We start from the raw sequence: 25,422 nt of genomic DNA on the forward strand, positions 1-25,422 counted from the left end.
TCCCCTGGTGCCATTCCTCACAACTCACATATTCCAGCCCCTTCCCCAGCTCCATTCCCTTCTCTGGACACTCTCCAGCACCCCTGCCCTTCCCACTGCACCTTCTTCTGGCTTGAAATTATCCTGCCTAGAAAATCTCCTTCCAAAAGGTCTCTCCCAGCCTAATGATTCTGTGATTCTGTGAAATCCAGCTGCTGTGCTGCCTCTCTCCCTCTCTCCCCTGCTCTGTCTGCACCCTGGGATTTTAATGGACTTCTGGTCTCTCTCTAGATCCTGCGTATAAATTTCCCAGTTCCTCAGACAGTTTTATTCTGCCACAGCCTCCAGAGGTCTCTGCTCACAGCCCCTGGCTGCCAGGGCAGTCACTCCAAACTTCTCAGCACACCTGCAAAAGCAACAGCAGCCGCAAGTCCTGAGCTCAGGCAGAGTCTGGAGGTGCCAACACCCCGTCCAAGCCCAGAAGGACAAAACCTGGTGCTGAAAATTACCTTTTGCCACTTCAACTCGGAGTTCATTCTTCTTGCCCACCACAAAATTCACTCACCAGGTGCAGGTCTGCTCGTGTGGTGTGAGAAATTATAGCCAGGTCCATGGGATCTCTGAGTGCCCAAGCCCAGATCGTTTGGGCAAACAGAAATTCTTCCTGATTTCACCAACACTGAGAGGAATTGAAGCAGGAAGACAGAAACAATAATTTCAAATATTGGCTCTCTGTTTCTCTAGGAAGTGAATAATTATAAAATTGACACTTTGCAGCCAGCAAAAAAAAAAAAAAAAAAACCAAAATAATTCAATAAATCAGTTTAATATGCCTTGGCATAGCAGGTATGTGCTTAGGTATGTGTCTGCACACGGACTGGAGGTCTGCTAGTTGAATTCATATATTATTTTTAAAGTGAGCTAAAATGCTGTCACTGAACAGCAGGTTATTTATTTTTTCTCCCCAAATGATACCTCTGGCAAAAGCATGTAAACGAATTAGATCCTATTCTATTTCACATGTATTTTCTGCATGAAATCATCCCTGGAAGTGTCCAAAGCCAGGTTGGATGAGGCTTGGAGCAACATGGTCCAGTGGAAAGTGTCCCTGTCCATGGCAGGGGGTTGGAATGAGATGATTTTTAAGGTTCATTCCAACCTAAACTGTTCTGGGATTCTGTGGAATTCATTTTGGGAACAATAGGAAAGAGCACACTCATGGTAACAGCAGTGTTGCTCAAAAGCATAATTTGTAAAACGAAGAATACAATGTGAACAAAATTATTGGTTAAAAAAATGCCATTTTGTACTAGAGACAAAATCAAAATACGGCTCCGTTTTCAAATGCTGCTGGAAAGAAAAGCTTTGAGTTGTGGCTGTGAGTTGCAAACCACAATTTTATTTCACAAAGATCCCAGCAGGGATCCAGCCTGAACTGGGAGCACTGGGGCTTTGCTCCGTGGTGTCCCCATCGCAGGGCTCTGAGGGGTTTAAAGTGGAGCAGCAAAACCAGAGCAAACCCAAATTGAGAGCAGTAAAACCCAAATCCAGAGCAGCAAAACCCAAATTCAGAGCAGTGAAACCCAAATCCAGAGCAGCGAAACCCAAATCCAGAGCAGTGAAGCCCAAATTCAGAGCAGTGAAGCCCAAATCCAGAGCAGTGAAACCCAAATTCAGAGCAGCGAAACCCAAATCCAGAGCAGTGAAGCCCAAATTCAGAGCAGTGAAGCCCAAATCCAGAGCAGCAAAACCCAAATCCAGAGCAGTAAAACCCAAATCCAGAGCAGTGAAACCCAAATCCAGAGCAGTGAAACCCAAATCCAGAGCATTGAAACCCAAATTCAGAGCAGTGAAACCCAAATCCAGAGCAGCAAAACCCAAATTCAGAGCAGTGAAACTCCAATCCAGAGCACTGAAACTCCAACACAGAGCAGTGAAACTCAAATCCAGAGCACTGAAACTCCAACACAGAGCAGTGAAACACAAATCCAGAGCACTGAAACTCGTTCAGCGTGGCAACACTGCCCTCCTGCTTCCAAGAGATCCCTGCCCTCTGCTCTGTTCAACTCACGGTGTTGAGGGATGTCCCAGCAGCCTCCCCCACCACAAAAGTGTCAGGGATTTGCTCTGTGTTTCCTTCAATCTATTCAAATCAGCTTGTGCAGGCAGTAAAGACACAGCTCCTCAGGGGGAAAAAGGGTGATAAAAGCTCAGAACTTTAATTGTGTGGTTTTCTCAGGGGGAAAATGCACAGCTGTAAAAATCACCTCAAAATGCACTGTTTGATTTCTGGGCTCAGCTTCAGGTTTTATAACTGAGCTTAGCACTTTATTAGCTAATTAATGACAAAAAGTACCTAAAATTATTATTATTATTATTAGAATCATCAGGATTGGAAGAGCCCCTCAGGATCACCCAGTGCCACCCCAGCCCCACCAGCATCACCCCAAACCCTGTCCCCAAGGCCACATCCAGACTCCTCCTGAGCACTCCCACAGACAGTGACTCCAAACCTCCCTGGGCAGCTCAGCCCAAGGCCTGACCACTCTCTCAGTGAATTTTTTTTTTTCAATATCCAATCTGGACCTTTTCTGGTGCAATTTGAGGCCATTTCCTCTCATGCTTTCCCTTGAGACACAGCAGAGGAGATTGACATCTCTCCCCCCCCCCCCCCCCCCACAAATAAAAAATGGTTTCTATCTGTTCTTTTCATTAGGTTAAACATAATGGAAAATATTTAAAAATATTGGGGAAATGGATTGTTGGTTTAGACGGATCCTGTTCTTTCTGCATTCTGTTTTTGGGGATGGCAGGGAAGGAAAGATGCAATACTCTAACCCTTGCCAGATTAAAATCTAAATTAAAATGATGTAAATTTAAAAATAAATCAGAATTAAATTAAAATATTAATCCCTATGACCTGTTCCAACCTGCTCCTATTGAAATACTTGTCCTGGGCCAACAAAGCTACTGAGGAAAGTGAGGAAGAGAAGAGAGGACACCTCTTGCTCCCTTCACAGTCCAGGTGCAGCCTCAGGACAGAGGGTTAATTTAAGCATCTGATGAAGAAGTTAATTACTGATTCACCTGGTCTAATGGACAAGTCCCTGCCCATGGCTGGGGGTGGAATGAGATGATCTTTAAGGTCCCTTCCAACCCAAACCATTCTGTGATTCTGTGATTTCTGATGCTGCAAAGTAAGAAGATGATGGAAGCCTTTCATTCTGTGCAACATTTTACTTGAGCCCCTGTGGTTTTCTCCTTCCAGAAAGAAAAACAATCTGAGATGTGCAAATAAACCAGGAAAACTGGAGGGAAGGAAGGAAGGAGCAGCTTGCAAGGCAATTGTGAAAAACAAATAACAGCAGTAATGAGGAAGGAACAGAAAAAACCTCCACAAAGAGAGGACATGGGCCAGGATTTAGAAAGCATAGGAAAGACTCAAAAGGTGCAGGGGGGAAAAAACAAAAGCTTGAAAAGGCTTATTGAACCCAGGAGGTGAAAAAGACTGAGTAACAAAATGAGAAAAAAAGGAGGTTTACAAGGAAATAAATGCCTTTGTTTCCAAGTTCCCATAAATCAGGCTCTGGGTACTGCTGCTGACAAACACAAGCCCCAGGTGCTCGTGTGTCCCAAACTTCCCTGTCCTCCTTTGAAAGTTGTCCCATACACCTTCACACATCAAAGGTAAAGGTTTCCCTGGTAAAAACTGGCAGTGTGCTGATCCCTTAGGAAGGATGTTTCCTCTTCCAAAGGAAGAAAAATAATTAGTAACAGCAGCTGTAAGCAGCAGCCCTGTTGGAGCCCTTCTGGCTTTCTGATTTGAACCCAAATCATTACCAATTTGTGGATCCACAAAACTGAACAACTCCACCTTATATTTCCTTCCCTCTCCCTCATCTCTGACCTGACTCAAAGCTTTTTTTGGTCAGGAATCAACACAGAGCCCATGGGCTTCTCCTCCCACACCTTCCAGGTGTGTCACCAGCCACAGCTCCAGCACCACGCCCTGTCCATCTCCCATCTCCATTTCCCACCTCCCATCTCCACCGCCCACCTCCATCTCCCATCCCCATCTTCCATCTTCCATCTCCCACCTCCATCTCCTATCCCCATCTCCATCTTCCATCTCCCATCTCCATTTCCCATCTCCCACCTCCATCTCCCATCCCCATCTTCCATCTCCCACCTCCCATCTCCATCTCCCACCTCCATCTCCCACCTCCTATCTCCCATCTCCCACCTCCACCTCCCACCTCCTATCTCCCACCTCCCACCTCCCATCAGGAAAGCTGTGTGTGCAGCACCTTGTTTCCCTTCCAGAGGCACCAGGAAGAGGAGCAGGGTCTGGGAGATTTGGGAGTTTTGCTGGTGTGGTGCTTCCCCCACACTCGCTGAGTTTTGTGTCAACTCCACAGCGGAACAGTCCCACATCTCTTTTCACTGGAATATTCCTCTGTGGGAAATAGTAAAGGTAAGAAGACTTCCAGAAAGCTGTAAAAGCAGGCCTTAGAAAAACAGAAAGGACTGAAAACTTTGAGCTAGTTGCAGCTGCAAAGTCTGAATGTAGAAAAGTTACAGTAGTATAGCAAGCAAGGACATGACACAATAGCTTGAGTTTCAGGCTTGGCTAAGACAGACCTTAAGACTGCAGAAAAATATGCTTAGCAAGGTAGTAGAAGGTTTTAAACTTAATAATGGAGTATTGTGTATTGCTAATAGAGAGCAGACAAGCAAGCATTGTGTGAAGCAGGTGTATGTGTGCTTTTAGTGATTGGCTAGAGCATTTATCTGTGAGCTTTAGCCATATGCTGTCGGCTAGAAAGTTTTTCAAATGCTCTGTAACAAAGAAATCTTTGGCTGCTGCTGGCAGGACGTGGGCTGTTGCCATCTTCCAATTGTCTCAGCCATGTAACGAGGCTGGTGCTGCAGTAAAGGAACATATCCCAGCAGTCCTGTCCTGTTGGAGAAAAACTACAACACATTCCTGCTCACTCCACCAGCACTGACCTGCACGTTTGCCCCATGCTGGCTGTCACCTTCCAGGCTTCCCATACCTGTTGGCTTTTCCTGGCATGTGGCATTGCTTTGATGCCCTGCAGCCTGGCTTTGTTCTGCACTCCGAGGCCACGCAGAGAGCTTTTTTCAAAGCATCCTTCAAGCCAGCTCCCTGACAATGACAAATCTTGGTTTTTTGCCCGTCCTAAGGCCTCACAGTGTTCCCTGAGACATCCTAGTGGTGCTTTCAAATCCATCACCCTCCAAGGCAGATGTAAAGTAACCATGGAAAGCTGTACAGAGCCATCAAACCATATGAACGGTTTTATAACTCCTGGCAACCCACTGAATGCTAAATATTGGATTAACCTTCAGCAGCTCTGCTGGTGCTTCCTGCACTTTGGCAGAGAAGCTCTCCCCACCACGGAATGCTCGCGGAATGGGCTACAACTCTCACTAAAAAATCTGAGAATGGATGCCTTTGTTCTGCTCTCAACACGCAGCCAGAGGGAAATGGAGCAGCACAACAGGATCACAGGCTGGGAGATGAGGCTGCTGCTGCTTTTCAACCTCTGTGAAATTAGTTTGTAACTCTTGACTTGCATGGCTGACCCAGAGAAAAACACATGCTCACGTTGCTACCAACCCAGACCTACTCTCTCATGAGTTTTGGTTTCCTCTCCTCCCTGCACTCCCCTAAGTGAGAGCTGTGATCCCTTTGGGATCAGAACTGGTTTTCCTGTGTGCAAGATGATTTTGCCTTACCTTACAGAGTTCACTTCACCTTTTCTCCCATAACATGAATGCTTTCCAAGAAGGAATAATTTCCTCTGAGAGGTGGCTCCGGGTCTCTGTGCTCCAGAGATTCAAGCACAGGTCCCAACATCACCTTGCACCTCCTGCCAGCTTTTCATCAAGGAATTTCCTCAGCTCTGCATCCCTCCTTGCAGGGTCAGGAGCCTCTTGTAGGACCAAAGCCATCTCTGGGGAGAGGAGCTGCAAGACCACAGGCAGCAACAGGACCCTGTTACAGCTTCACCTCTGTAGGGCACAGATAGAGCAGCTGCCATGAACGTGACAGTCCTGCCCAGACACCTCAGCACTGCAGCTGACAGCTGAAAACTTAGCCCAGAGCAGGACAAAATAAATAGACCCAGCTCAAAGGGGCTGCTCCTTCCCTGGAGGTGCTCAAGGACAGGTTGGATGGAGCTCTGAGCAACCTGGGATCCTGGAAGGTTGCTTGCCTAAAGCAGGGGGTGGAATGAGATGATCTTTAAGGTCCTTTCCAACCCAAACCATTCTGTGGTTCTATGATTGTATGACAGGCACGGGGAGAAACCTGACCCCAGAGGATTCCAGGCAGCTCTGCTGGAGAAACTCCCTCATACACAATTCCTCCTGACTCGTGTTTTGCATTCAGGCACAGGCTGCAGCGTTCTCAGGGGCAGAGGGAGCCTGACGGATGGACTCCAGCACGCAGCCCTGCAGAACACGCCGGCAGCCCCGTGACAGGGTAATCACCACGTCCCAAACACCATTTCAAAAAAGGCAACCTGTCAAGTTTGCTTATATTTTGAGGCTCAGCCCCGGAGGACTCCGGCGAATTTCCAACACGTCGAGCTAATTGTAGTTTACATTCGCTTCACTCTCCATTAGAGCTGCTCCACTTTCCAGGAAAGCTAATTGGATCCACAGAGCTTGGGCAGCCGGGATTTTCTGCAGGAAACTCGAGCCGGGCTCTGGGTACCAGGCAGAGGGAAACGTGCACACGGTCTGTGGCGCGTCCCCCTCAGCATTGCCACACGCCCAAAATAGTCCCAGCTTCCTCTGCCCTGCTGGAAATAAAACACATGGAGTTAGCACGGCCGCTGATTGGATTTTGATTGCTCTGAAACGCTGCCAAGTTTAAAGTGGGGAGTGCGGCCTGAAAGGAAATACAGTAGACACCAGACAATTTATTTGTTCCAGAGCAGGGCCCTGGCTGCCGGGCGGCTCCGAAGGTGGCTAACGAGAGCAGCATGTTCCCATATGGAAAGCAGATGGCGGGATCGGGCGGGATCCGCGAGCGCGGCACGAGCGGCGTTACCGCGGCAGAGGGGAAGGCAGAGCCCCGTGAAACCTGTGCCAGCCACAACAGCAAACTGCTGGGAAATGACTGCCACGGAGAACGTTCCAGAAGGGTCGGGATGATGCGGGTGGCGGGGAGGGAAAACACGCCTGGAGGCAGGAAAATCATCGGTTGGTTGGTCATTGATGTCGTCAGTGTCATGGGCAAGGCTCTCCCAGGTGAGCCTGGCAGCTGATCCCATGGATCTGAGGGACCATAAAACCCTGGAAAAGGGAAAAATCCGCTCCTGCCACGCCCTTCAGAGCTCCGCCCACCCAGCCCCCCCCAGCCGGTTCAGCCCCGCCCACAAACAACGTGACCCAGGGGAGGCTGTGGCACATAATGGTACGGGAATGAAGTCAACAGAATTCCCTGAATTTAGCACAGTTTCATCTCAGTTTGATTTTCATTTCAAAATTTCAGTTTCATTTAAAAGGTTCATTTTCAGTTTAAATTCAGTTTTCCTGAATTTAGCAATGGAATTCCCAGGTTTAGCACAAATTTATCCATTGTCTTGATGGAAGAACAAGGAGATATCAACCCCCACTTTTTGGATGTTTTAGACTGGAATGCTCTCACACCTTTATATTTCTATTTTTTTAAACAGCAGGGTTTTGGTGATGGCATACAAAAAATAAGGACAAGTTTGTCTGGATTTAAAAAACAAAATTAAAAAAAAAAAACCAAACCAAACCAAACCAATTTTGAAAATGAGCTCTTAATCTGAATACAAATTAAACTTCTCAGTCAATTAAAAAAAAAACAAACACAAACCATTAAAGTTCCATTTTTCCTTTTCATTTTGTTCAGATTTTTTGTCATGTTTTCCCAGGCCCAGAATAGCCATTTTTCTGAAGCTGCTTTGCTTCAGCTAGTGAAGGGGAAAATAAAATAAAATAACACTGTTTCAAGTCCAATGGCAGAAAAAGAAAGAAATAATTGACCATGTCAAAGCATGGTCCATCCAGCAACCTGACTGTGACCACAGCCACGTTTCCCACTGCTCATTAGCTGCTGAAATGCTTCCAGGCCAGGAGCATTTTGTGGAAAAGCAGCATCCAGAGACTCAGAGCCCATGACTAAACAAAGGTTATGCTGCTACAGTCTGTTTTCTCACCTCAGGAGCTACTAACTTTTCATTTCTTGATTTTATGACTTGAAAGAAACAGGGAACAGGGGATTTTAAGCCGTTGTCTGTGGAAAAGGCATCAGCTTTTCCACATGAACAGCCCAGGATTTACAGCTTTCCCACTGGTGGGTGACAGTGGGGGAAATGTTTCACCGTTTCACTGCAGTTCTCCACGTTCACTGCATGTCCTCAGTCACGGTGAGACCAAAGCAGTGCTTTTGTGTTTATTAAATTTGTGCTTGATTTATGCACAAGGGGGCCGTTCCAAAGCCCACTGAAACCAACAGTGTTTACAAGACTCTGAGGAAAACCCTCTTGGCACAGGAATGTATTGAATGACAGCTTTGAGCAGCCCCAAACTGAGACTTGGGTCAGTCTCCCTGGAAGATTCCAGGGTGCTCCTACCCCACATCCTTCCTGGCTCTGCTCCTGGGGCTGGTGCTCCTAGGAATACAAAGTTCCTAAAAACACCATCCTCACCCAGAGCTGGAGAATTTCATGGCCTGTCCTTTTGGACCTGTGATTGTCTGGACACGCATGTCTGTGAGTGCCCTGCTTGGAGGGTTTGAGCACCAAATCCAGAATATTTAAGGGAAAACAGAGTAGAAGAGAGAAGGAGATGGGCAGAGAAACCCAAACTAGCCACACACCCATCAGACATGGAGTAACTCCTGAATGCTGGCAGAAGACAAGGGACTCTCGGGTCATGGAAGGGTCTTTGGAGTCATGGAATGTTTTGGGTTGGAAAGGATCTTAAAGATCATCTATTCCCATTCCCCTGCCATGGCAGGGACACCTTCCACTGTGCCAGGCTGCTCCAAGCCCCAGTGTCCAACCTGGCCTTGGGCACTGCCAGGGATCCAGGGGCAGCCCCAGCTGCTCTGGGCACCCTGTGCCAGGGCCTGCCCACCCTGCCAGGGAACAATTCCTAATTCCCAAGATCCCATCCAGCCCTGCCCTCTGTCAGTTTGAAGCCATTCCCCCTTTTCCTGTCACTACAGACTCTTGGAAAAAATCCTTCTCCATCTTCTTGTCATCTCCTTCACGTACTGGAAGGCCAAAGTTGGGTGTTCCCAAAGCCTTCTCTTCTTCAGGAATCTTAATGCCAAGTCCTAAGAAATAACTTTAATGCTGAGCTATATAGCCAGGAAATCAAAATAGACACCTCAGTCACTGCTTGTGATGCTCTACCTGGCTAAATAAACCAGCCTTCAAATGAAAAATAACACTTATTTCACCAAAAGATGAGAAGCTGTCTGTGTTGAAAGGCCTCTTGATACAATCTCAGCAACTCAGTAGATCAATATTTGCACGTCAAAAATCTCTGACAGGTTATGTAAGTCCCTATATACACATACAACCATAATTTGGAACAAAACTAAAAAGCCATTGGGACGAGTTTTGGCTTATTTCAGGATAAAGCAGTGGGCATCACTTGAGTTTCAACATCACCTCATGCACCACAAAGCTACAGGATGATGCAGTTTTATTCCAATCATCACAAAAGTTTTGCATTGATTTATGATAAAAGAGGGAAATGAGGACAGGACCCCATCCCTGTCTCCAGCAGCAGATTTTTTTTTTGCCTGCTGAGCTCCCATGACCTGTTCTCCTGCAGAAACAGAGAGGTCACATCCAGGCTGACACTACACCTGCAGCTGGAAAAGCCAGCCAGGTGTGTTGTATTTGTGAGATGCCTGATGAAGGAAGGAATGATGAATCTGACTCCATGTTTTCAGAAGGATAAATTATTATTTTATGATCTATATTATACTAAACTATACTGAAAAATATAGAAAGGATACTTACAGAAGGTTAAAAAGATAATAATGAAACTTGTGACTCTCTCTTCAGAGTTTTGACACAGCTGGACTCTGATTGGCTAATAAGTCAAACCAATTAACATGAAATTAATGAAACAACCACCTGTTGGTAAAGAATCTCCAACTACATTTCAAAGCAGCAAAACAAAGGAGAAGCAATGAGATAAAATTGTTTTCCTTTTCCTTTGAGGCTTCTCAGCTTCCTAAAAGAAAAATCCTGGGCAAGGATTTTTTTTCAGAAAATATGAATGCCACACAGGTGTATCTTTATGAGCTCCAGCAGCAGAGGAACTCAGACTTTTCCCTCCCTAAGCCACTTTTTCAATGGCAACCCCTAAACACACCAGGCAGGAGTTTCCTGAGTGATGCTCCTCATTTGCACTCAGAAAATGTAACAAAACTCCTCGTTTTAATTAGTCCACAGTCTCTAGAACACTCCAGTCTGTTCTTTAAGGAAAACACAACTCTGGGCCAAGGCTGAGCACCTGCCTCTTCACTTTGCACTTCTGGTTTAGTTCACAGAATATTCAGAGTTGGAAGGACCCACCCAATGCAGCTCCTTCGGCTGAGGCAGGTGAGACAACACAGTCAGACCCAGGCTGGCCAAGAGTTACGGCCAAACTGTCTTTGGAGAAATAAAATTGAAGGCCCCACAACCACTGGTCTCTTGAAAATTTGGTGACTTCAGGAAGAAATTCCTCCCTGGCAGGGTGGGCAGGCCCTGGCACAGCTGTGGCTGCCCCTGGATCCCTGGCAGTGCCCAAGGCCAGGTTGGACACTGGGGCTGGAGCAGCCTGGCACAGTGGAAGGTGTCCCTGCCATGGCAGGGGGATGGGAATAGCTGATCTTTAAGATCCCTTCCAACCCAAACAATTCTGTGACTGTGACTCTATGACATTGCCAGAACCTTTCATCACCAGCCCTCATAGTAACAGGGTAAATAAAAACCTCAGGAGGCAACTAAAACCACCCCAAACCATACTCAGTTTTAAAAAATTGATTCTAAAATCAACTCACAGCTACCTACACTTGGAGCTACCTACACCAATGGAAACTATATTTTTATATCTATAAAAACATATATATATATATATATATATATATATATATATATATATATATATATTTGTCAGCAATGTTTTTATTTCTATATATATATATATATATATATATATATATTTACTTGCCAGCAATGTTTTCATCTTTAAAAGCCCTTTGAAAGCTAATTCACCTGGCTGCTTAAAGAGATTTGTTGCCCAGTCACATCAGAGGAGGACTTTTGCCTCTTTCCAGCAGGTTTTGCATTTCTGGCTCTCAAGTTCTGACCGAAAGGGTAATTTTTCAATCATTAGAGAACAGGTTTGGCACTTAGGATTTAGTGCCCTGTAATGACATCTTTAAAGCAGGAGAGTTACAGTGTATTAAAAAAAAAAAAAAAGAGAAAGCTGGGTCAGAGAAATAACAGCTGAGAAACTTACTGGAACAAAATGTATATAATAAAAGGCTTTTTTATCTTTTAAAAACTCGAATAATTTTGTCCAACTGTAGTAAAAACCAAAACTTTTTTTCATCTTCTCACTTGGAGCACACCTTTAAAACAAACCACAACAATGGATGGAGCTTCCTGCATCCACTTCCTGCTATGACCCACTCTAATTCTTTGAAATAAATATGTTTTGGATTATTTTGGTAAGGGCAATGTTTAGTGTCTGTCCCCCAGTGTGTAAATGTGTAGAATACACCGAAGATTTAACATCTGCTATGAATAATTTTACAGAGCATCTCAAGTTCTCCTAAGGTTATTAGGATATTGTACAGGTGGCCAAATTATTAAAATATGGTTTAAATCCAACACTTAGGCATTTTCATAACGTGCATTGGATTTGAGGGTCTGGAAGCCACATGTCAGCACCAGAGAACACCAGGCTGGCTCCCTGGAAGTCCCAAAATCAAAGCCACTTCCCAAACATTGCAGCCCGGCCAGCTGCAGCACCCCCGGGGTGGAGGGGATGGAAAAGCCAGGGCAGGCTGCTCTCCTCTCAGACAAGTGACCTTTTCTATCAGCATTACAGCATTACTTTCTCTACCCCACGCTGATTAAGTCAAGACCTCCTCCAAGTGAGCTGAATTTCAGCATCTGGCTCGGAGCACACACTGCAGCGCAGAGGGAAGGCTGAGCACACAGAGCCAGACAGCTGGTGCTGTGTCTTTGTTCAAAGAGTGGAAATTAAATGAGGGAAAACTAAATGAAAATGATATTAAAAAGCCCTGTTTGCTCTTCGCTGGTAACACTCAGTATTTATTCCTGTTTTGAGGTGCTTTGTCAGGAGTGCAGGGGAGCCTCTTGCCTGCAGTGCTCAGAGGTGCAGAGCTCTGGGAATTTGGGTCCCCGCTGGAAGGACATGGACAGGCAGCATGGAAACCCATTTCTACAGCCTGTGGCTCTGCTGGGCTGCTCTGGAGAGCACAGAAAGTGGGATTTAGCACAGAAACTCTTATTTAATGGAAGCACTCGCTGTGTTGCTACAAGGGAGGAGTTCCTGTAGCAATTCCCTCTGTCCCATGGAGCAGAGGGGGATGCCACTACCCCAAGAAGCACCTAAAGCACCACCTGAGCTCCTGAGCCCAGAGGAGGCTCCAGGATGAGCAGAGGGATGGAGCAGCTCTGCTGGCAGGAAAGGCTGGCACAGCTGGGATTGTTCAGCTGCACAGGAGAAGCTTTGGGCTGAGACAAGATTTACTGCTTTAATCACATAACATCAGAGACAGCTGAGCCTGAACCAGAATAGATTCAAAAATCATCTCAAAACTGAGCTGATACTAAATTTGACCTCCAGCACTGACTGGAAGAAATATTTTTGCCCAGATTTTTCTCAGACAATTATTAAACTGAAAAAGTTAGTGAAAATATTAAAATTTACATGAGCCTTGGAAAGCCTCATGGCCACAAATGAGCACCACAGGGCAAACCAACCTGCAGAGCTTTGAGTGCCTGACCTCAGTCAGCTCCATAGGGGGATGTCAGGAAAGCAAATAATAAGATTACTGTCCAGTAGGACACAGAGCATTTGCAGAATTATTTGGGTTGGAAAAGACCTCCAAGACCATCAAGGCCAAACTGTGCCCCATCCCCACCTTGTCCCCAGCCCAGAGCTCCGAGTGCCACCTCCAGGCCTTCCTTGGGCACCTCCAGGGATGGGCACTCCAAAGCTCCCTGGGCAGCCCCTGGCAATATTTAACAACCTCTTTGAGAAGAAAGCAACTTCTTCTGAGAAGAAACTCTTGAAAGAATTGTAGAACCAAAATCTTCACTGAACTTTATGCTCAGACAAACCTCCACCTCCAGAATTCCCTCCCTTGCCAGGCAGGGTGTCAGCTGGGGACTGGGGGGATTCTTGCTTGGGTTTAAATTCAAAGATCTCTACCACAAGCCTTGCAGGAGGTGAAGTTCCTGCCCATAAAGATAGAAAATGTGCCTCCCACAATAGCTGGGAATAAGCTTATTTATAAAACCCCCACAGACTATTTTTGCTAAAAAAAAACCCCAAAACCTAAAAAAATCAAAACAAACAAACAAAAAAAAAAAACAAACAAACAAAAAACCCTAAAAAACAAAACAAAGAAAAAACCCCCCAAAAACCTGCTAGATTTTAATAGTTGTTAAAAGTAAATATTCCTCTGTACACATGGATAGGGAAGGGGAAGAACATAAAGAAGTGGAAATTCTAAGGGCAGGTACTGAATCCTCTGTTGCAGAACATTTCCTCACACATGGCATTACCAGATTATCCCAAATTATTTCCTGGCACTTGGAAAAAACCCACAGCAACCTGATGGAGCTCCACTGGGCTGCCTTAATTCCAGGTTCAGGCTGAACAGTTCTGCACCAGCAGCTTCTAAGGAACGAACAAACAACTGGCTTGTTTCTGACAGCATCCACAGGGGTTCCTGCAAGGGCCCTCCAGGGTTGAAGGGTGGAATTAGCCAGGCAGAGCATTCTGTACTTCTCACTGTGCTTCTTCTGCACAAAAATATCTTTATAATCCCACTTTGGGAGCGAGGTCAGTGGGGCAGCACAAAGGGAACAGCAAACCCACCTCACAAGCTGCTTTGGCTCCACCACAACCCTTTCAAACTCTAATTTTACAGGATGATGGATGCTGAGGTTTTCTCTGCTGTGCTCTCACCTTTCCACGGTGGCTGTTCCCATCCAACCTTTCCTCCCACAGGTTTGCTTTGGGTTTTTCTTTTTTAAATTAAATGAGGCTGTACATTCTCTGTTCATCAGTTTAGTAATCAAATTGCTGCCTTCACTGATCATGACTCTATTATTTTAATTTTTCATCTCCCCTTTTGTTAATTCCCCATGAAGCAGCTTTAAAGTCTCTGGAACTGACAGAAAAAAGGTTGCTTTTATTTCATGAAAAAGGATCCAAGTCAAACCCAAAAGAAGAATTAAAATATCAATGCTGAACATGAAATATGGAGTTTTCAGTGAATGAAAGCATGTTGGAATTCTCTGATTCAAACACAGGGGAAGAACCTGTGGTCTTCTCAATAAATGCTTTATGTAAAGTGTCCTTTGAAGGTGCATCACTATTCTCATTAAACACTTCCTACTTTAAAGCAATGGTCCAAATTTCCCATCCAAAGACCTTTTAAACTTTTAGTTGTACAATTGTTTGAAAGGAAAAAAAAAAAAAATTGAGTTTAACCTTCTTCCACACACACAATTTGGGGTCTGTGGCCCTCCCTCACCTCAGGATGCCTTGAGAGCAAAGTGAAACAGTGCTTTGCATTTTTATCCCTGTGAGTCAATGGTTTCCTGCAGTACTTACTGCGTGGAATTCTCAGGTACCTCTGCTCATCAGCCATTCTGGGAGAGCTCTCAACAGGATCTCAGTGTTTTCTCTGAAGTAAAAAAAGCCTGACCTCAGAGCTGTGATCTCACTTGGCTCAAGGAGGTGCCTGTAGGTGCTGATTGCTGCTATGTGCAGCAGCTGTCAAAGCTTTCAGTTCAAAATATTTAAAGGGAAAAAAAAAAAAAGGGCCAACCCTAGGGAGGGAAAAAAAAAAAAAAAAAAAAAAGTAAAATCATTAATCTCTTTGACTTTCATTTTATTTTTAGCTCATTTAGATCTGTCAATGTTTTAGACACTAACCAGAATGTTAAACAAATCAGAAAGAATGAGGTAGCACAAAATACTTGCCTTTTTCATTTTTTTTGGCACAAAAAATTGCAGAATTACATGTCTTGGCAACCAAGCACTTTGCAGGGTAGAGCCAATGTGAGCACGGAATCTAGAAAGAATTAAATTGTTTCCTGGAGCTGTGCAGTGAGATGAGCAATGGGAATGATGTGAATCCTGTCTGCATCCACTGCAGGGTGGGCAGCAGGAAAGGGATTGGGATTGTGCCCCTGTGCCCCCACAGGTGAGAGCCCACCTGAGAGCTGCCCCAGCCCTGTCCCAGCACAGGGAGGAGCTGGAGCTGCTGCAGAGAGCCCAGAGGAGGCTCCAGGATGAGCAGAGGGATGGAGCAGCTCTGCTGGCAGGAAAGGCTGGCACAGCTGGGATTGTTCAGCTGCACAGGAGAAGCTTTGGGCTGAGCTCAGGGTGGCCTTGCAGGGCCTGAAGGAGCCCCAGGACACCTGGAGAGAGACAATTTCCAGGGCATGCAGGGACAACACACAGGGAATGGCTTCAAACTGCCAAAAATTAGGTAACAGGAAGGAATTGTTCCCTGGCAGGGTGGGCAGGCCCTGGCACAGAGTGCCCAGAGCAGCTGGGGCTGCCCCTGGATCCCTGGCAGTGCCCAAGGCCAGGTTGGACACTGGGGCTGGAGCAGCCTGGCACAGTGGAAGGTGTCCCTGCCATGGCAGGGGTGGGAATGAATGATCTTTAAGGTCCCTTCCAGCCCAAGCCTGGCTTGGACTTCACATTTGTGCCCTGCTCTCACACCTGAGGCCTGCACTGCACAGACTCCTACAGCTTCCAAGGCAAAATCAAAGCCTCCATAAAATGCACCTTGCAGGTACATCACCTTGGGAGTCAGAGCCTTCAGGAATGGGAAAACACCTCTGCACACATAATAAATTCTGCAGTGTGACAAAGGAGAGTGGACTTGAGAAGAGCCCTTGGTTTGGAAGACATTCAGCAGAAGACAGATCAGTCTTATCTAAAAAAAAAAGGTAATAAATGGCTTAAATGTCTTTTAGAAGTGGGAAAAAAACCCTCTTCCAGTCTCACAGTTTACTCTGGTTTCACAATTTGCATTTAGCAAATACCTCAGGAAACCAAGCCTTACACAATCTCATTTCAAACTTCTCCCCCACAGCTCTGAAGCCATCTGCCACATTTGACAAGTGTGAAGTTTGTGAACTCCCACAAGGATTACACCCAGCTGCTGTTAGGAAACAAGAAAGCCTCACTGCAGGCTCTTGGTAGATACTGGAGAGCACAGAAAGGAAAATAAAAAAGGCAGCAACATTCAAATATGGAAAAAAATCTTCAGTCAACATTCACATTTTATGAGACCCAGTTCATCATTAGTTCTGAGGCCTCCAAATATTTAAGGGGTGAATATGAGCTGCTTCCTACATCAAATTATGGGAAAAGGCAGAATTTTAAATTAAAATCTCTTATTTCACTGCCCTACTGTACTTCCCCACTACATGCTACCTAAACATTTCCTGCTCTGGAGAGCTTTCAAGCAAGAGCAGTGAACCCTTGAGGAATTCTGCCAGAACACCAGGTTTCAGTCTGATTTCATCTCCCAGGCTGCCATGGTTTTGTTTGCCACTTTTATTCAAGGTGTTTAGGAGCATCTCACACCCCAGCATAAAGCCAGGTAGTAAAAACTGAATTAAATGTGATGTAGTAACTGTTTTAAAACATTGCAAAGTGCCTGGGTGACCACACCAATACCAGAAATACATTCACAATTCCTCTAAGAGTCTGCATAATTTACTGTTAAAGATATTTCTTGTTACCTGCTTTATTTATTATGAACCAAACACATAAAAGTAACAAAATGGTGCAGCCAACTTTCAAAACAACAGAATTCTCAGCTCAGATCACACAGAAAACCAATTTATGAATTAAAAAGATGGACAGAAATGGGGGAAAAACCCCAACAAAGCTTCAGAATTTGTTCCAAAATCCAGTTCCAAAATCCAGCACCACTTTAGGCAAGATGTGCTCATCTGTAATTACCTGAACTGAAATTTAAATCAGTGACAGTTCTGGGAAGCAAAACACTGTTCAGAAATATCCACTGAGCATCCAGTGTAAATCAAAGCTGCACCCAGCAGAGAACAGAATTACCAGGGAGCAAATTAGTACTTTAATACAATTTTCTTAAACAGAATGTTAAATTAAACAGAGTACAACTCAAAACTGCACCTCAATCCTAACTGAGTTAATTCTTGAAATAAACTGCTGAAATTGTTACCAACTTCCAGAGAATTTTCTGAGACACTTTAGAGCCTTTTACTTTCCTCTAAAAATCACCTGCTCTGCCTAAGAGATCTTTTATTATTCCTACCGTTCCCCAAATTTTGGTGTTTTAAAGTGAATTAAATCAGTTTGCCCTGGCAAATCCAGCTGAAGCAGCCTGTGATCCTGCCAGCCCCTTTGATCAGGAGAGGTTATTTTTCACTAGCAAGTTTTAAAGGCATTTACCATGCTTTAATTACTGCATTTTGTATCAATATATAAATTAAAAAGGGCATGTGGAGCCATAAATAAACATAAGCAGAATTCTCTGTGGATGGAAAAGGACAGAGAATGCATTTTCTTGATCACAAACAAATCTTTTAAGAGCATCAAATATTAAAAAACCTTCAGCTCTCAAAGTAAAAAAGGGAGAGGTCTCGTTAGATACAGACAGAATTCCTTATCTCCATTTCCCTCTTTAAAATAAAAAAGGAATACTTCTAGGTAAGACAATCCCTTCAGGAGGAGAAAAAGGAGTTGCTTTTCATATCCAAGAGATCTTTCCTAAAATCACTCCAGAAAAAAGTCTTCCAAGCCATGCAGAAGAGTGTTCAGTGATGAAGTTAAAAGCAACAAAAATGAGTGGAAAAGTAAAAATCTACTGGAATTTATTCTACTTTTAAGGGGAAAAAAAAATTCCCAGAAGTCCTCTAGAGAAGAAACTGGAGTTTACAAAAGTGCAGCATAACTGTCCTTGTCAGATGTAGATATTATTGTGAGTTTCACTGGTTGTCAGGAACTTCTTCAAAATCTTTGTGCTTTCAGAGGCATCCTGGGGAAAGGAAGAGAGGATCAGCATCACCACAGTGCTGGGAGCAAAGCAAGAACTCCCCTGGCCCCTGGTCCCATTTTCAATACTCTGAACATCACTTTTATTAATATATTAACCAACTTTTATTAGAGATTATCATTAAATAATTATATATTATTTCATTAGATTAATTAAATATATTAATATCACTTTTATTAAGATATTAACTGAGCAAAACTCAGGTCTTCTGAATGAAGTTATTCACAGGAATCTGCAGTGCAGCAAGAAAATGGGATTTATTATTGTGCATTCCTCCTTGCTTGGCCATGAGGGGAAGAGTCTCTGTCATTGTTCTCCTTCAGAGTTTAAATACTTATGTCTTACTCAGACTTATTCAGGAGAACAGAATAAGCTGCACTGAAAACTGATTTCAGAACTGAAATAAACACCTCAGTACACACAGACCTCTTGGGGCATTTAAATCTGGGTTCAAAGTGTTCTCAACCAAGTAGAATTCAATTAAAACCATTTCAGAACCAGTAAAACATTCATTTTAGGAGCTGCAATGGGAATTTATGGGAGCAATGGGATTTACTGTGAGGATGGTGGCACACAGAAATTGTGGCTGCCCCATCCCTGGAAGTGTTCAAGGCCAGGCTGGGTTTCACAGCTGCTGGATTAGTGTAAAAATGTCTTCAGAAACGTGGCCTTTTAGCTCCAAAAATAAGTTAAAGGTCAAAATGGGTTATCTTAAGAAACTTTCCTGTATGCCAGAAGAGAGGCAGATTTAGAGCTAGAACAAAGCCATCTGGTATATGACTATAAAATATAAAAATAATAAAAAAAACCACAAAACAAAAAGCTCAAAAGTTTTAAATGAGGCAACTCCAAAGGAAACTGCAGCTTAGACAAGCACAAGAAACCCCTCCCTGATATATCCATACCATTAGAAGAGCCTGAAAATTCAAAATGAAGTTTTGAAGGCAGCTGTAGATTCATTATTTCTAAGCCACACAGATATTACAGCAGGTACAAAGCAGTCATTATTAAAATCTGTATTTTTCTGCCTTTTCAGATGCAATCCCCACAGGGGAACAAAACCAGCAGAATGCAAGAGATGAAAACAGACAAAAGCTCTCCTTAATTTTAAATATGGAACTTTACCTTGGCTAAACTCTTGAGGAGTTTAGAAGAGAGCAGAGGCTTAAAGGCTTCGATGGTCACCGTGTCCAGCTTGATGACATCAGTGTAGCACTGGTACAGCACTGCAGGGATCTGCCACACCTGGCAGTAACTCAGAACTCAACAAGGGCAAAAGAACACCTCTGTTACACTCAGCACAAAAGGAACCTCTGTTCTGTGTATAAAAATCAGAATTTTAAACCCATGGGAGTTAAATTACCAGCTCAGGATCCTGACTGCTGGAGCAGCCTCTCCTCATCCCCCAGCTAGACAAGGAAAATTAGTTAAAACCAAAAATTAGTTAAAACCAAAAATTAGTTAAATGCAGGTGTTTCTTCCTGGCACATACCTTACCTGTAAACTGTACATAAAAATAAATAATGTACATATATATATATATACACACACATACATATATATATATGTGTATATAATATTTAATTAAAAATAAATAAAAATAATAGCAACATTGGCAAAAAACCCAAACAACCCCCCCCCCAAAAAACAACAACAAAAAAACAACATAAAAAGGAATGTGAACAAGAGAAAATCATCCACTTTAACTCCTGCCAGACAAGCCTTTCCTCACACTGCAACCATTAGGGATTCTAGAATGAAAAACTCAAGGTTTTTATTAAATTACATAATAAAACTGAACCTAATTTTTCCATGAGGTTGATCAGTAGACCTGTGCAAGCTTCCTTACCTGTTATATACAGAAAGGACTTTATGAGCTTTTACTCTGGATGCTCATATTAAAAAACTTCTTAATAAAACTTATTTAATTCCTAAGTAAAATTCCCAAAAAACTTCACTGTACAATATGCTTTATAAGGCTATACTGGAGGATTTCCCAGTACTTCTGTCCCACACATAACTGGTGAAATGATTTGTGGCTGGTTTGGAAAATTGTCCCTATTTTCCAGGGCAATGTGTAAGATGTGAATCTGGCAGTAATTAATTTTTAAAAAGCTGACTTGTCAGCCAGTTCCCACAATTAAGCAAAAATTCTAATTGCAGTGGGATGCTCCTCAGGGGGAATTCTGTAAATAATCGAAATTGCAAAGTACCAGCAGCAGGAAGGTCCCTCACGATGTTGGGCTGCTCCAGCAGCGGGCAGCAGACCTGCTCCTGGAATTCTTTGGTCTTCAAGGCTTTCAGGAATGGAGATACAAGTGTCAGAGTGGATTCCTGAGTTTTATAATCAGCTACGGGACACGTGGAAAGGATGGTTACTTGCAAGCCTTTCTTCTGCATGGAGCCAAAAACCTGAAATTCAAAAATAAACATCAGCAAAAGTTCTCTTCTCGCAATAAAAGCAGAGGAACCTCAAGGATTCATTTCAATTTCAGAGCAAAGGGCACTTGAACTCAGGTTTGCAGGAGAAAAAACAGTCTGAATCACAGCTTTCAGGTAGGAATTTCCCAGGCATTGCTCCTGGGATGGAGATAAAAAACTCAAAATAACAGCTGACATCTTTACCAAGTCAAGTGATCTTCTGGAGAGGTTTTAGGTTTTCAGCACTTTCTGTTCAATACATTAAGATTTACTGCTTTAGTTAATGGTGACTGCAGAAAGAAGGATTCCAAATAAAAACAAGCAGTTCACTGAGCTGCATAACATTTGAAATGAAAATTGTGCTCCCCAGATGTCCTATAATATTGTAAGAGACTTTATTTTAAATGCACAGATTTTATTTAATTCTATTAAAGTTGACTTGAGAAAGAAAATTTAGAGTTCTCTTCCTCATATTCAAAGAACAGAGTTTTGAAGTACAAAACCTTCTGGCCATCACAAAATACCAACAGGGGAAAAAAATAGAGAATTTGGAAACTGTGACAAAAACTTGCCTGTTTCTGTCTGTTTACCAACCCCAGGAGGGAAGCTGCCTGTGCCCTCCCATCACTGTCACTGTGTCACCACTGTGACAGAAATCTGACAAATATTCAGAAGCCCATATACTTTCCACTTGCTTTGTTGGGAACACAGGCTGGAATTCATGGCTGCAAAACTCCAACCTGTGCGTTCTGGTTTGTCAGTGATCCTTACAGAGAAAACACAGCCAGATGTAAAGATCTGACTTGTGGAGATGGGAGATGCTCAGTAAATCAGGATTTACACACAGAACAGGGCTGCCACTCACATGAAAAGCAAAAAGATTGTCAGCACGTTTTTTCTGCTGCACATTTAAAAATACCAATAACCACAAAATCTAAAAATACTCAGGAACATTGACTTGGTACAACCACACTCCTACTGCTCAGGAACACCCACACTGGAAATCACATATCCCAAACAACTGGGGAAGACAACAACCCCCCAGCCATCTCTCTTCTGCAATCCCACTTTAAATGAAGTGCAGGAATGTATGGAATACAGCAAAACATCTGAGGTCTCAGGGTTTTTAAACTTCCACATGAGCTGTGATCCCCCAGCAAAGCTGTACTTAGCTCTAAGCCCAGCTTTAGAATCCCTGCTGGTCCATCAGCTCAGCAGAGATTTAAAGGCAGGCAGGGAGGGAGCAGACAGACAGCAAGACAAAATAAGCCACACTTCCTCCAGGAAAAGCAGTGACCCAAATCCATCAGGAAAATCAAGAGGAGGAACATTCACCCCTTCAAAAATCAAAATGATGCTATTTGGAGGGACTTCTCTGAGCCAGCAGTGCTCCTGTACCTGGATGATGCTGGGGTGAGGCCCTGGGAATGTTAAATCTGGGAAAGACACAGAACACTCCCAGCAGCTGACACCATCCACCAGGAGCTCCACAACTGGTTTGTCTGGTGATCCTTTGGCAGCTGTACAAATTGCTGTTGTTTTTTTGAAGGAAAAAGTTCTCCCAGAGGTGAAATGCAGCTGAAATAAGCCATGGGAAATGAAAAGCAAGCAGGAAAAAGGTTTTGGAAGTGGTTAAGGGCCAACAAAATTGAAAGTGTCCAGAAGGAGTGACTGCACTCAGCTGGGAGCTTACAGCAGATACAGGTGGCAGCATTTTGAAAAGGATTTCACAGATCCTGCAGAGAGTAAATTTATCTACTTTTGAATATTTAATAAAAGAAAACCACAGGGGAAACTTATTCAACATTGTCATGGTTAAAGTATCAGAGAGCAAGATCCCCACCCTCAGGATTTTATTACTCCATTTATTTTCTTGTCAGTTTTACCTTCTCAAGCCACTGGAACTGTTGATCCTCAGCCACGAAGCAACTACACTGGCACAACAAAACCTGAAAAAAAGTAAAAACTTGTGTAAGCAAGTGGTCTAAAGGGCACAACAGCAGCTCATCATCACCTGTAAGGATGATGTGGCTGCAGACAATAACTTGTTCAGGTATTTTGGGTTTCTTTAACTCTGTTTCAATGAGGATTTTTTGCTCACAAATGCAGTGAAGCCACGGGGCTGTGACATCTCTGTGCTGAGCTCCAGACAGAACTTCACAGAGTTTTAGTGAGAATTAACCCTTCAGATCATTTATGAGATTAACCCATGATCCTGCAGTGCCCTGTTTGGGGGTGGATGAAGGCTCTCTTTTCCAGACAGCCAAACCCCAGAGGAATTACTGCTCAAGTCACTTACTGTGGGATCTGATATCAATCTGTAGAACAAACAGAAAGAGTCTGTGGGGAGGACATTTGTGGTACTGGATGTTCTGCACCACTCATTCCACAGCTTCACAACTCCAACCACTTCCCAGCACACAGAATCCAGGATAAAAGACGACAGGAAAGCTGCAAAATCCATTAAAAATACTGTTATTTTATAAAGAATAAAACCTCTGTTTTACAAATAAATAGCTGGACTAAATTAGATTATTCCTTTGCAATCTGAAGGAAGAATAACTCATTTTCATCAACTTAGATTTACTGACCAAATCTAAGAAACATCAGCAATGTGATTAGCCTTGCTGTACTCAAATTTAAAAAGATGAAGAGATGTTCAATATATACAGATCCCTAACACAAAAATCACTTGTTCTTGGGAATTATACTATTACAATCAACTTCAAATTGTTTAGTATTAATTAAGGATGTGAGATATTAAATCTCTAATACCTGCTGACATAAGATATAGCAGATTAAAACCAAAACTCACTGAAGCAGCAGGGCAGAACTATTACACTGGTTCTAGAAAACAGAGGCAAGAATGTGGCAAAAAAATGTTCATAAATCAGATTCCTGTCAAAAGCTACAGAAGACAGATTCAAACTATCTATTACCATTTTTCAAGGAAAAACCTGAACAAAATCCAAACAAATTAGCAAAGTTATCTTTGATAAAATCTAACTGCCATTTAAATGTGACTTAAATGCAAGCAAGATCAAAACTTTTGCCAATTAATAAACAATCCCAGAGAGTTTACCAAACAAAAGCCAGGTAAAGGAAAAGGGGGATTGTCCTAACTAAAATCCCAAACTAAAACATACTTCACTTTTCCCATTCAACTGAAAATACATCAGTTTTCAGGAGGAGTAAACAGCTGTAACAATAACTGTGTTTCCCATGTACAGAGGAACTTCAGCTTTCTCTGGACAACTCAGCTGCCTCCAGGTTTAAGCTCTGCTCTTAAATGAGGAGCTGCACGTTCAGTAAATAGAGGGGCTTAAAGAAGGCTGGAGGGGGATTTTTCAAAATGTAACGGGATGACAGGACAAGGGGCAATGAGTTGAACGCACGGAGGGCAGGGCTGGATGGGATCTTGGGAATTTGGAATTGTTCCCTGGCAGGGTGGGCAGGGCTGGGATGGAATTCCCAGAGCAGCTGGGGCTGCCCCTGGATCCCTGGTATGCCCAAGGCCAGGTTGGACACTGGGGCTGGAGCAGGGAATGTCCTGGCACATTTACACCTCCCTCCCACCTTCTGCCTCGCCAGGTTTACCCCACAGCCAGCAGCTGTGGGTCTGCACGCACCCGCAGCGTTCCTCCCGATGGCCACGATGAACCTGGAGCACTCCAAGGGCTGCTCGCCACAGCTCCACAGCACTTCGACCTCCCTGCGAAAGGAACCCCACAAGAGCCCGAGCTGGGAGGGACCACAAGGACCATCCAAACCCAGCTCCTGGGTTTATAGATACCCAACAATCCCACCCTGGGCATCCCTGGCCGAAGGAGCTCTGGCAGCCTCGGGGCCGTGCCCATTCCCTGGGGAGCCTGGGCAGCGCCAGCACCCTCTGGGGAAGAACCTTTCCCTGAGCTCCAGCCTGAGCCTCCCGCGCTGCCGGTACCTTTTCTTCTCGATCTCCCTGCGGATCTCCCGGTCCTCGGGCGTCTCCTCCCGCGCCTCCTCCTCCTCGTCCAGACCGGCCCGGGACGGGGCCACCACCACCTCACCGAAGAAGGTCGCCATGGCCGCCACCGCGCCTGCGCGGCCCCGCCCTCAGCGCCGAGCAGGCCCGGGAGGCTCCGAGGGGCGAGCCCCGCCACAAGGGCCAGCTCCGCACGGCTGTGGCGAGCTCGCGGAGATGGGGACTCCATCGCATCCCTTTCAAGGATTACCAATCCTTTCAGTGAAAAAATCATCCAAATATCCCATTTAAACCTCCGCTGCCTGACCTCGATGCTGTTCTGTCCTGTCCCTGTTCCCTGGAGCAGAGCCCGACCCCCCCGGCTGTCCCCTCCTGGCAGGGACTTGTGCAGAGCCACAAGGGCCCCCTGAGCCTCCTTTGCTCCAGGCTCAGCCCCTTCCCAGCTCCCTCAGCCCCTGCTGGGGCTCCAGCCCCTTCCCAGCTCCGTTCCCTGCCCTGGACACGCTCCAGCCCCTCCAGGTCTCTCCTGCAGGAGCAGAACTGGGCACAGCCCTCGAGGGGCCTCTCAGAGCCAGCACAGAGGGACAATCCCTGCCCTGCTCCTGCTGGACACACAATTCCTCATCCAGCCCAGCTGCCAGTGGCCTCTTGCCCACCTGGGCACCCCTGGGCTCGTGTTCAGCCCTGTCCCCAGCACCCCCAGGGCTTTTCCAGC

At 44.6% G+C, this 25,422-nt stretch overlaps 1 protein-coding gene across 1 annotated transcript; it reads right to left on the reverse strand.

Moving 5' to 3' along the window:
- Positions 1 to 16,824: 16,824 nt before the first annotated feature.
- On the reverse strand, positions 16,825 to 24,819 carry PSMG1 (proteasome assembly chaperone 1). Its single transcript, XM_041487791.1, has 7 exons — positions 24,687 to 24,819; positions 24,373 to 24,455; positions 23,043 to 23,194; positions 22,630 to 22,692; positions 20,536 to 20,734; positions 19,448 to 19,584; positions 16,825 to 18,304 (listed from the first exon to the last, which is right to left on the reverse strand). The coding sequence occupies exons 1-7, from the start codon at positions 24,806 to 24,808 to the stop codon at positions 18,230 to 18,232; spliced, it is 831 nt and encodes a 276-aa protein (XP_041343725.1). The 5' UTR covers positions 24,809 to 24,819; the 3' UTR covers positions 16,825 to 18,229.
- Between the last annotated feature and the right edge of the window lie 603 nt (positions 24,820 to 25,422).

The sequence above is a fragment of the Pyrgilauda ruficollis genome, unplaced genomic scaffold, assembly GCF_017590135.1.
Source record: "Pyrgilauda ruficollis isolate IOZ18807 unplaced genomic scaffold, ASM1759013v1 scaffold84, whole genome shotgun sequence".
In the NCBI taxonomy this organism is placed as follows: Eukaryota; Metazoa; Chordata; class Aves; order Passeriformes; family Passeridae; genus Pyrgilauda; species Pyrgilauda ruficollis.